This window comes from Schistocerca serialis, chromosome 4, assembly GCF_023864345.2.
Source record: "Schistocerca serialis cubense isolate TAMUIC-IGC-003099 chromosome 4, iqSchSeri2.2, whole genome shotgun sequence".
Taxonomy (NCBI): Eukaryota; Metazoa; Arthropoda; class Insecta; order Orthoptera; family Acrididae; genus Schistocerca; species Schistocerca serialis.
In genome coordinates this window covers 114,951,790-114,965,124 of record NC_064641.1, presented here as the reverse complement: position 1 = coordinate 114,965,124, position 13,335 = coordinate 114,951,790, and the positions used below count along the sequence as shown (strand labels likewise).

General features: G+C 35.5%; 1 protein-coding gene across 1 annotated transcript; it reads left to right on the top strand.

Annotated features, from left to right (window-relative positions):
* The first annotated feature begins 7,663 nt into the window (after positions 1-7,663).
* LOC126474085 (DNA-binding protein RFX2) lies at positions 7,664-12,961 on the top strand. Its single transcript, XM_050101496.1, has 2 exons — positions 7,664-7,923; positions 8,107-12,961. Exons 1-2 carry the CDS (start codon positions 7,665-7,667, stop codon positions 10,011-10,013), a joined length of 2,166 nt encoding a protein of 721 aa, XP_049957453.1. The 5' UTR covers position 7,664; the 3' UTR covers positions 10,014-12,961.
* The last annotated feature ends 374 nt before the right edge of the window (positions 12,962-13,335 follow it).

Below are 13,335 nucleotides of genomic sequence, written 5' to 3'. Positions count from 1 at the left end.
TCAAGCAACTGCCAAATAGTGGCAGAAATATGCTGAAAACATTATAATGAGCTGATTACATTACATTTCACGAAAAACCAAATATTTGAATAATTTTCAAACAATGTGTCTGTAGGCACTTTCCTTGTCCCGTAATAGTTTCGCTCGATCTGCACAATCTGACACTTCACACGCTTTTGTAAGACACGAACAGCTGCACTTAATCTAACCACTTTATCGTCAAAGCACGTCTGTGGTAACGATTCGCACGAATCTTGCAGTGATACATGGAGAGCTGAACTGGCTGCTTCTGTGTCATACGATTGTTCTACAGCTTTAGATTGACTGTCGAATCTTTGTGGCAGTTTCCTCTTCATCGTCAGTAGAAGTGGCTTATTTGGGATGTCAAACAGTGTGGGTACTGCGTTCATGAACTGGTTTTCTTCGAAATGTAGCGGACAAAACCTAATATTATTATACAAGTAAACTGGGTCTTTCTTCAAAAGGTCTTCTCGTCTGCTATTAACTAGCCATTTTCTGCTCCTAAAACGAAACATTTAGCATTTATACACATATAGTTTGCAAGTGAATCCTGACGATACAATTTAGTAACATGTGGTACATACCTCTCAGGATCCTTAGGAAACCTAAAAAGACACAGCTGTGGTGTCTTCTTCCTGTTGTTGCTGCAATTTATTGCGCTACAAACGCTCTCGATGGTAAAAATCATTGTATAAACCAAAATAAACAATCACTATTTGCTTTCACGATCGCGCCGAACTCACAGTTCAACCTACCAGCCGCTTGGGGCGCTGCTGGCGCTGTAGGCAACAAAATCGAGGCGAAGTGTCGCGACTGTTATGTTAGACTGTGCACTGGCTTCAAAACAACGTACAGCGCAAGTCTGTAGCGCCATCTCCCCTTATTCTACCTCCATGCCAATTGCTCACAAACAGCCATTGATAATATCTTTATAGAAAAGTCCAAAGAACAAAATTATATTACAAAACCAATAGTCATTGGCCTCTCAGACCATGATATGTAGTTCCTTCTGTTAAATGTTAATGCTGAACAGGATACAAAATCTGTTAAATCTGATCTGAAGAGGGTAATCAATAAGCAAAAAATTGATTATTTTAGGACACTCCTCAGAGAGTTAAATCTGATCTGAAGAGGGTAATCAATAAGCAAAAAATTGATTATTTTAGGACACTCCTCAGAGAGTTAAATCTGATCTGAAGAGGGTAATCAATAAGCAAAAAATTCAGTTAGTCTTGAATAATAGCATTCATTCTTTTGTAAACACATTTTTAAATATTACATTATCAACTATGCTGATTTATGGTATTCCTTCAGTGCTATATCTGTTAAATCTGAGCTCAAGAGGATAATCAATAAGCCAAAAACTGATTATTTTAGGACACTCCTCATAGACATTCACTGGACTGATGTTTACAGTGCTCATGGCATGAATGAAAAATATAACACTTTCACTAATAAAATGCTTACCTTATTTGAGCACTGTTTTCCTCCATAACTAACCAAGGTTAGAGCAAAGTCTACAGAGAAGCCATGGATTACTCAAGGAATAGGGGTATCTTGTACAAAAAAAGAAAACTGTATCTGTCAGTCCAAAACAGTTCTGTTGTTAAAACTATGGCACATCACAAGAAATACTGCAAAATATTAAAGACTGTATTACGAACATCAAAGCAAATATATTACAAAGAACAGATAGTGATATCAGATAAAATAAAGACAATATGGGATATAGTGAAGGAGGAGCCCGGTAGAACCAGACATGGAGAGGGACAAATAGCATTAAGAGTAAATGATACATTGGTGACAGATGTGTATAGTGTTGCAGAACTTTTTAACAAACATTTTATAGCTGTTACTGAAAAGATGGGGTTGCCAGGTTCTGTAGATGCTGCTATGAAATACCTAAGACCAGGCATTTTAAAGAAACTTCCATAATATGAATTTGACCCTTACTACCCCAGCAGAAATAATGTCCATCATAAAATCTTTAAAATCAAAAACATCTAGTGAGTATGATGAAATATCAACGATGTTAATTAAAGGATGTGATTCTGAGTTAAGTAACATATTAAGTTATCTGTGTAACCAGTCGTTAGTCAGTAGAATTTTCCTTAATGGTTGTAATATGCTAAAGTTAAGCCACTCTTAAAGAAGGGTGATAAAGAAATAGCACCAAATTTCCGTCCAGTTTCGCTTTTGCCAGCATTCTAAAAAATTTTAGAAAAAGTAATGTACAATTGGTTTTATAACCATATTATCTCAAACAAAATACTATGAATGTCGAAGTTCGGATTTATAAGGGGTTCTGATATTGAGATAGCTATCTTCAATTACAGTGAAAATGAGCTTAATTCACTAGACAAAAAATTGCTGGCAACTGGTATATTTTGTGATCTGTCAAAGGCATTGGACTGTGTAAATAACAGTATCCTTTTAAGTAAATTAGAATATTATGGTGTAACAGGAAATGCTGAAAAATGGTTCATATCTTATATCTCTGGTAGGAAACAAAGGGTGTTATTAGGAAAGAGACATGCATTAAGCTATCAAGCATCATCCAACTGGGAACTAATTACATGTGGGGACCCACAAGGTTCCATCTGAGGGCATTTACTTTTTCTTGTGTACATCAATGACCTTTCATCAGTAACATTACCAGATGCCAAGTTCTTTTTGTTTGCTGATGATACAAACATCGCAATAAATAGCAAATCAAGTAAAGTCTTAGAAACATTGGCTATTAAAATATTTGTGGACATTAATCACTGGTTCCTAGCCAATTCTTTGTCACTAAACTTTGAAAAAACACACTACATGCAGTTCGGAACTTGTAAGGGGCGTCCCACGAGTATATGCCAAACATACGATGACAAACAGATAGAAGAAGTGGACAGTGTTAAATTCTTGGGATTACAGCTTGATAATAAATTCAACTGGGAGGAGCACACTACAGAACTGCTGAAACGTCTTAACAAATCTCTATTTGCAATGCGAATTGTGTCAGACATATGGGATATAAAAATGAAAAAGCTGGCATACTACGCTTACTTTCATTCCATAACGTCATATGGGATTATTTTTTGGGGGTGATTCATCAAGCCAAGCTAAAGTTTTGAGGGCACAAAAACGTGCAGTAAGAGTTATATGTGGTGTGAACTCAAGAATATCCTGCTGAAGCCTGTTTAACGAACTAGGGATACTGCTTCCCAATTTATTTATTCCTTAATGAAATTTGTCATTAAAACATATCACTTTTTCAAACCCACAGCTCAATTCATGGAATCAATACTAGAAGTAAGAATAATCTTCACAAGGATTTAAAGTCACTTAGTCTTGTACAAACAGGTGTGCATTATTCAGGAACACACATTTTCAACAACTTGCCAACAGCCATAAAAACCTTAACAACCAATGAAATTCAGTTTAAGAGAAGCCTAAAGGATTTATTGGTGGCCAACTCCTTCTAGTCCATTGATGAATTTCTCAGTAGAACCAACTGATTTGTATATATATATATATATATTATATATATATATATATATATATATATATATATATATATATATATATATTGTTGAATATAACTTCTGCACCATTTCAGTGCAGTAATGTGTTCATTGTAAATATGTATTATAGTAGTTCTATTACATGTTTATTAGCTTATAAATAAAATCTTTTTTTATTTTTTAAATTCAGTGCATTAGTGTTTGTAAAATGATTCTTTCATATAGTGTTCATTTAAAAAATGACGATCATTCCACTTGGGACCTCTGGAATGTACATTGGCTTATTTCTTTGAGTTGTAAATATTTGTCATGTATTATTGTTTTTCTGACATGTTCTACATCCAGGAGGACCTCCTCACTACAGATCAATTGGAATGAAAGTAAATCTAATCTAATCTAATCTAATGGTATCGTGCTTTCTCACCACAGTATCACAACTTAGATTCCACTGTACTGACATGTTTTTGACATGGGATAAGAAGATTTCTGTTGCACTTATTCATATTGTCGAATCTCTGTTCTAATTAATTATGGTACAATGACACTTTAAATGGCACCAGAACATCATGAACAAACAATGCATTTGAAGCTATGAAATTGTAACTGTAAACTATTTGCACCACCTTCTTGTCCATTATTATTTCCACCTATTCTTTATTTTCCCTTATGATTTTTAGAGACAACTAAAATAACTATAACATTTTTCTCCATCTTATCAGAAAAGAAAAACCATACACTATGCACAAAAAAATTAAAGATACAAGATCAATTACCGAAGTTTGGAGTAATAAAACAAGTGACAGACAACAATATTTTTTAGGTTTTCTGTTGCACTGATTCATATTGTCGAATCTGTTCTAATTAATTACGGTACAATAACACTGTATAGGGAACTGTCTCATGCAGAAATACTTGGATACATACAAGTGTTTGAGAACCTGTGTAAATTGGAGGAAAATAATCAGACTGTCACGTATAAATTTTATCTGCATATAAATATAGTAGCAGTATGTATACACTGACTGGTAGTTTACTCAAACACACTTGAAAATTTATCTAGCATTTGTCTCTTAAACATGTGGCCATAAATTCGCAGAAATTTATCTCTACAATCTAAGACTTAATAGTACCATGTCTCTATATTTTTCAACATATAAAGTGCTTCATATCGATATTGCATTTACAATTATACACCTCTTGTAGGTACCTATTAAAAGTAACTTGTCCCCCTCTCACATACACGTCTTTAGATCCAAATAAAGACAGTCCTGCACCATTACTGTTACTAAACTCAAATGTGCAGAAACATATATAAAACAAGCCAGATATGTGTAATATTCTAGTTTTGCTGTTACCGCAAATAGTAGACAAGCAGTGTCGTCCCAAAATCACATGACTAGCTTAGTTTGATGTGGAGAACATGCTCACTAGGCTGGCTATGCTTACTCAATAGATACACATCCTGTATGGTCTATAATGTTAATGTATTGTAGATACATTCAGCGGCCTCTGTGAATACTGTCTGCAAAATTTATTGTGGATAGAGTTAGTAGCAAACAAGTAATAAATTTAAGTGTCATGCATGATGTGGCAGCGTTCAACACATCTCATTGTTTATGACATATCGACTGATGTGTCATACGATTGTATAATTTTCCACATAGATTCAATGTATATGCGCAAACTGTCGGTAAAATGTGTTGCGAATACAGTTTGTAGTAACGAAATAATAAATTATAACGCTGTGACTCACATGGTACTTTTACAGCATGAACAGCAGAAAAGTAGTACATGATAAGCATTTTTCCTTTCATCACTATGTAGCAGTAGTAAGCGAGAAAAAATTTCGTAAAACTTTGAAATTATATGTAAGGTTCTTGCAAGTCGCTAAGTGCTCTCATTCTCAAGTACTGGATTAATAAAGTTTGAGAATTCATGCATCACAGTCTATGCACTTTTTTCACTGCCGCTCCTAGCTTTTTGATAGGTACATGATTCTTACCCCCACAGTGATTGTTGCATGACAGTAAGGTATATGTATAAGACATTTGGTTGAAATCGGTCCAGTGGTTTAGATGGAAATGTGAACAATAAACATGCACACATGTCTATTTTTATAATGTTATTGCTATATATGTGTGTGTGAGACGCCAGTTAAGAACAGAAAATCAAATGTTGATTATTTTTTGACCAAACATTGAGTTATTTATTTATTCTTTGATAATAATGTTCCAGACATAGTTATTTATCAGTTGTCAAGCCAAATTTTGTTTGTGAAAATGTGTAACAAAGATAGTTACTATTCAGCATTGGTTAGATTTTTGGTTTATAGGCTAGATTGTAAGTAACACCTATAAAATAATGACCCCAAAAACAAAAAAGAAGAAACAAATGCAAGTACAATACATAGTGAAGCAGTAACTTCACATTATGGAGAGATACAAGATCAACCGGAGAAACACCTTTCACACTTACATGAAGAGCAACAAAGGATGATTAAGGAGTGGTAAGTGCGACACATGTTGTGTAATGATGGGAAAATGAGTAGAGGAATTGTTCACATGGCAGATGCAGAAACTGTGACCTCTCACAAGGCCAATAAACCAATGATCTTCCTACTGGAGAAACCTGAGCTTTGGTTCACAATTTTAAATTAGTGCTTACTCAATGCAAAGTCACGATCGATGATACGAAGTTTGCGGTAGTAGTTAATAGAGTGGACGCATATGTGGCGGAGACAGTTGCAGATGCCATGTTGAAGCCTTCTGCACACGAGTGTAATCGACACTTGTAAGATATGAGTAGTGGAGCAAAGCCAAACCTGCCACAGCCTGCATTCTTGCCAAATTTAATCAAGGTAGCAGATCCAAGATGGTGTCAGTAGATGTGGCAACATCACACTGATGACGGCACTTGATCACATCATTGAATTATGTCATGGGTATCCCCCTCCCTGCCCCCTCCACTCTCCCCACATCCCACTCACCTACCACTCCACATCCCCCTCCTCCCCTCTGATCCTCTCCTATACCACTCCTGTCATCTCTCCCCTCCCTATCTGGAAAATGGAGAGGAATGCTAAGTCTGTGCTGAACTGCTGGCCTGGAAGGTTTTTGCTTTATTTCATCAGTTTTGGGTGTTAATCTGCTGGAAAAATTTTCTTGTGTGTTCGCAATACTGCTTGAGATAGACAGGAAAATCTCAGGAAGGTTCAAAGGCCCTATTTAAGTACAGATCATCAATGTACAGTAGATCAGTTTTAAAAAAATCATATACACATCTACAGCTCCATACATACTACAAAAATCATACTAAAGGTCCAAAAGTATCACAAAAATGGGTCCTAGTTATGTAATTACACTGCTACAGATCCTGAATCTAGATCGTTTAAAAAAATTATATGCACAGCTACAGATCCAAATAACTGAATGTCCTACTTGACCAGTCCAATTTCACATTTTCTACTGGGGTTGGCTTTCCATCGGTACGCATATAGTGGCAAGTATTTGTGTGTTATATAATTCATAGTGCTTTGCGTATCATGAATGTAGTGATCGTGACACTATAGAATGTTATCCAGTAGGTTCACGCATCTTCGTCGTCGGAGTTAGTTTGTTTATATCTCTAAACCTAGCGAACCTAAATGCCTGTCGAAAAAATCTAAAGAAAGAAATAAAGAAAACACTGACTCTCTGCAGGAACCATAGCTTACTCTAAAGTGGCCTGTGGCCTGAACACACAAATATGTCACATGATGGCGATCGAAATCATTTTTGCATGACAGATACACATTCGCTTCAGATGGAAACATATTTCTGATGATTTTACAATTATCCTTTTATTGTATGTATAATACATCAGCCCAATAATGTACTCTAAATTTCTATGGCCTCAGTTAGAGAGATAATTTTTCGGTTCTCATTTACTCATATTTCCCTGGTTTTTAATCAATGTAAAACATTTGTTTTTTTGAAAAGTATAGGAAATCAAGCTTCAAATATCATTACCAATTTTTAAAAATTCATTAAAAATAAAAAAGAGAGAGAGACAGCAAGTCGGATACGGACTATGCATAGATATTAAGAATGTTTCAATGATTGTGTCGTCTCCATGGCAACCACACAGACAACCTTCAACATGGCTACTGTTAACCCGGCAACATCGGCATCGGCTACATTGTCAGCTTTGGACATTCACCAGGCGAGATCTTGTGGAAATGCTAGTGCTGCTTCACAACAGAGACATAGTTCACCACCAACAGTAGTTGTTCTCAGTGCTTCATCGCAAATAAGTACTCCAGTTACAGCTGTGCCAAGTAACACCCTCCCAATCGCGAGTGTCGCCAATTCGACCCTGAAGAAGAGTGGCGGCGTTGAATACTGCCTTGAAAGTTCAGGTGAACATTCTAGAGAAGTAAGAAATGTAGATAGCAAAGTTTCTAGGTCATCAGTACATGTAGTTGCAAGCACTGAAGAGATAACGGAGGTTATCAGCGAATCTAATGTTACAGATCCAGATGACGGTAATGAATCACAAACAGTAGTAGATTCAGCACACTATATAACTGTTACTGTTTCAGATTCGGATGTAGTGGCGTCAGACGCAGTACAGCCGGGTGTACAGCCCGACTACGTTCAGTATGTAGAGAGTGCGTCTGAGCAGGACATATATTCTTCAACAAATGGCCAGACGTCCTATCCTGTTTACACTGTTGAAGAGCCTGAAAAGATGTATGCACCAGTTTCGGAACCATATTATAATGATAGCACAGCTGCTGTTCCATACAATCAGGTAGCTGGCAGTGTTGGACAGGGTTCAGGAAACAATCAGTTGTTAGCTCAGCAAAGTAGCTCATATCTGATACAGGAAAGTATTGAATCAGATACAGCACATTCCTTAATTACACCACAACATAATAATACTCAGTCAATAAATTCTGATTCTGGTGGTGTGACTTACTTGATATCTGGTAACAGTGGTATGGAAAGTGATGGACAAGATGCCCATTCGCATAACACACGAGCTACACCAGCAACTGTACATTGGCTTCTGGATAATTATGAAACTGCAGAGGGAGTAAGTCTGCCTCGTTCAACACTGTATAATCATTATCTTTATCATTGTAATGAGCGCAAACAAGATCCTGTTAATGCTGCTTCATTTGGAAAATTGATACGCTCAATTTTTCTTGGCCTGAGAACGAGACGCCTAGGAACCCGAGGAAATTCCAAGTATCATTATTATGGTATACGTATCAAACCGAACTCTATTTTAAATCAACTGTTTGAGGATGGGACATCAGTTGCTGTTCGACCACAAACAGGATCTCAAAAACGTTTCAAGTTCCTTTCGGGGTCAGGCCAGAAAAGCACAGAGTATGAACAGTCTTCGCATCACACTTCTTTAGGTCACTGCCAGGAACTACACAAGCACCATGAATTTTTAGGTGATAGTACATCTGCAATTCCAGATTTTCCTGAAATAGAAATGTCAAATGTTGTTTTACCTGAGGAATGTACACTTGAAGATGTTGATACGCTTCGCAGTATTTACAGAGAACATTGTGAAGCCTTTTTAGATGCTATTCTTAACTTGGAATTCCCAACTATTGAAAGTCTTTGGAGGGAATTTTGGAGAACTCAAGATGATAATAATGGGGATGAATGTGAAGAAGAGAGATACTTATCGAAAACAAAGCTGTTCATCTTGTGTAAATTGGAACCTATACAGCAATTTGTCAGAGTTGTAGATTATAGATTTTATCAAAATTTAGTATATGTTCTGATACCAGATGTCCTTCGCCCAATTCCAAGCTCCCTTACCCAAGGCATTCGCAATTTTGCAAAAAGTCTAGGAACTTGGTTGACATCTGCCATGGCTGGATGTCCAAGTGACATAGTTCAAATCAAAATGGCTGCAGCAAATGCATTTGCACAAACTTTACGTCGCTACACATCTTTAAATCATTTGGCACAGGCTGCACGTGCCGTACTTCAGAACTCGTCACAGATAAACCAGATGCTGGTAGACTTAAATCGTGTAGATTTCCACAATGTTCAGGATCAAGCATCATGGGTGTGTGAATGTGATAATGGTGTTGTACAAAGACTGGAAGCAGACTTCAAAATGACATTGCAGCAGCAAAACTCACTTGAACAATGGGCAGCTTGGCTGAAGGGTGTTGCAACTCAGGTGTTAAAACCTTATGAAGGAAGACCAAACTTTACAAAAGCAGCAAGACAGTTTCTGCTGAAATGGTCCTTTTATAGTTCAATGGTAATAAGAGATCTGACACTCCGAAGTGCAGCCAGCTTCGGTTCATTTCACCTTATACGTCTGTTGTATGATGAATACATGTTCTTTCTGATTGAACATCAAGTTGCACTGCAGACAGGAGAAACACCAATTGCTGTCCTTGGTGAAAAGCTTCATAGCTCATCTGATATAAGTGGTTATTTACAGATCAATGCACTAAATGTGGAATAGTGATACAACTGGCTGAGAAAAGTGTGATTCAGCAATATGAAATGCTGCCACTTCAGCTACTATTCATTGGTGGCTTCACTAAATCGTATACTGTGCATAAATCTGTAAAAGACAAGTTCCTCTTGCCATTGTTGTGCAATGATATATTTATTGACCTGTAGAGTACATGGTGGTTCAGTTCGAGTGTTCTCTTACTTCATGTTTTTCAAATTCAGTTTATTTACGTTTAATTTCTTTCATAGGTCATCCCATTTTTAAATTAGGATTCACTTGGAAACAGACTTCCAGAATATTTGGCCATTCATATCTTTCTTCATGCTTTACTGTTCAGATGCTACTGCTAGTTATAAAATGTTTATGGATGCTGTTGAATTGCTGTTACCTGCATCTGGGGAAACAGCAGGTTACTGTGCAATGCGAATGTGTTGAAATGACCTGTATGATTTATGTGACTGTGTTATGATGGAATTTATGCAGGCATGTATTTTATGTCAGTGTGTCACTATACTTATTCATTAGGGAAATACAAGTCTTGAAATCATTACATAAAGAGTATTTCTGTTCACCAGGGTTAACTTTTTCTCTCTTACCCTTGTAGCGAATCATTTTTAGTTCCTCAATTTACTAAGGTAATCGTACTGTTAACAGTGTATGTCTTTAAAGGTAGTATGAATAAACCTTTGTCAGTACTATATATCAGTGTTATGTGTTTAAATCCATGTGGAATCAAAATATTAAGAGAAAAGCAATTCCTTCAGCTTCTTGGTAGAAGTCTGTTTTTTTGTGTGTGTGTGAAGTAATGAGTTTTCTGTGTTACAAGTTGCATTTCTCTTAAGCAGAGTATAATGAACAATGGTTTATTGTGCTGGTCACTGTTATTTGTTAAGTGTATCTATATATTGGTGTGATAACTGTCCACAGAACTTCGTGTGTACTTGTGTGTATGTATGTGTTCCGGTGGTAATTTTGTTTACCAGAGAGAATTTTGTCTTTACCTGTAGTACATAGAGAATTAACTTACTGTAAAAGTTAAGCTCAGCAATGCATTTATTATGTGTATTCAGCTTCTAAGTCACATGTCTGATGATAATGACAAATATTATTTGAAATTAGGAGACGTCTTAATTTTGACGAAGTTTCATGTTCAGATCTATATGTTAGCAAGTGAATAATGTGATACTTATTGCACCATTCCATACAAAATCTGTGCTGATTTACTGAAAGCCATTTAAATTCTCCAGGAAACATAAAGGATTTGACCACAAACACTGATTTATTTATGGAATGCAATCCATTGACAATTTTATGATTGTTACTTCTGTGATATAAGACATAAATTATACAATATTCTCTCTCTTGTTAGACAGAAAACAAATCAGAACTTCCATAAGTTTTCTGGCACATGAATTTTGATTCCCATAACACAGTTTCTACATTGAAGAATAAGCAGAAATGTGATCTTTTATTTACATTAATGCATAAGTCTTTTTATATTTATTTGGGAAAGCACTCAGATAAATAAGTTAAAAGTTGATGCATTATTTAGTCATTGTAAATGTGGTAGTTGCTCAGAGAATGCTGTACATTCAAAATGTTTAATTTCATTTCTTCTCCAATGTAAATATTTTGTTCTGTTTTTGAAGTGTTCGGTTGTTGCATTTACTTCAGAAAAGTTATTTATTTAATATATATGGAGTTCATACGAAACTCTCATAGTATGCATGTGCGTGCCTTCATAAGGTGTGTGAAATAAAGTGTGTCTTGTGCAAATTATTTATTCTCTGCATTAAATTTTTATTGTAAATCAAAATGCAAAGCATGTAGCAATGGTAATGAAGTAACTGTTAAAAGTTTGAGGTAATAGAAGACATACTGTTTTATAGATGGTAACAGACTGTGTGAAAGTTGGGGGGGGACAACAAATTGCCACAGTGTGCATGATCCTAGTTCATTGCAGCTTTGACTTCCCTTTTCGTAACTTTGCATGCATTCTATTAGGCACTATAATTTTGTAATTATTTAGGAATTGTGCTATGTGCTATACTGAAACACTGTATCTATTTCCTGTGTATGTCCAGCACTATTTTTCATCACTCTTGCATAAGTATCTGCCTTGTTAAAACACTGATAATGCATAGTTAGGCCCTAGATATTGTTGTGTGTGACATTTTTGTAGTAATGAGTAGGCTATAATATATTCCCACTCCTCCTGCCCCCTTCACAATATTTTTGTTTTTTTGATTTGACATACTTTCACTGAAGAGTTCTACAAGGTAAAAAATTAGTGTGTTATGTTGTATTACATCTGTTATTAAATAACTGATTGTAATTTTGAGCCCTTGTGCCTATTTCTAGTATTCATTAGGGCTAATTAATTAGGCCATTTAATTTATAAAGCAAGATCAACAAAATGTTGGTTTCCATATTTAATGGGTTCTGTACTCATTTCAGTCTTCAAACCAAAGAAATTAAATTCTGTTCAGTTCTGATTTTTTTAATGAGCTGTGAATGAGATACAAAGGTGACCAGCTTTATATGATGCTACCGGTTTATAACCTGCTCCCTCAACTGAAGTACTCAAATTACAAAAAATGATGTAAAAGAGAAATTGATATTTTTGATGTTGTTTGTCTTCTGCAACGATAAAGCACTTTCATAATTAATTTATTGAATGGTGGATATTTATGTAATCAAAGAGCAAAGTTGTATGATTGTAGTATGCTGCATCATACTACTAACCTCTTTAATGTGTCACACAATTTATTCTTGTGAATAGATTTTGACAGTGACCTCATTAGTCAAGCAAGAAATATTGATTCATTGTGCTCCCAGTGCTTGTAACTGTGTATGTACGTTTATCTAGTCATTATTTTTTATAAGTCAAGAATGGATGGTCTGAGTTTTGACCACATGTCATTTTTCTTTTTTCCATTATGGTGTAATTTTTCAAAGAGTGGAAAAATTCTGAATAAATTTCGTACTTGTGAAAGATAAGTTGTGTAGTCTTTGTATATAAAACCATTATGCTTTTACCTGTTTTTCCTAATACGCAGTAACTATTTTTCAGCACAGTTTTGTTAAAAATGGTTTGGATATGTTGCTCTAAACAGCAGGTGATACACATGCTGCAGGATAAGTGTTTGAAGTAACAACAAATTAAGTTCTGATTTTCAAGTTAAGTAATGATTTGTAAAAACAAATGCTAAAAGGCGGTTTCAGTACTACAACAGCAACAAAACTTTGACTTGAATATGTATAGATTTACTGTAAAAAATTATTAGAAGCAATGCCTAAAATTCAAAAAGTATTTGTTACAAAGGTA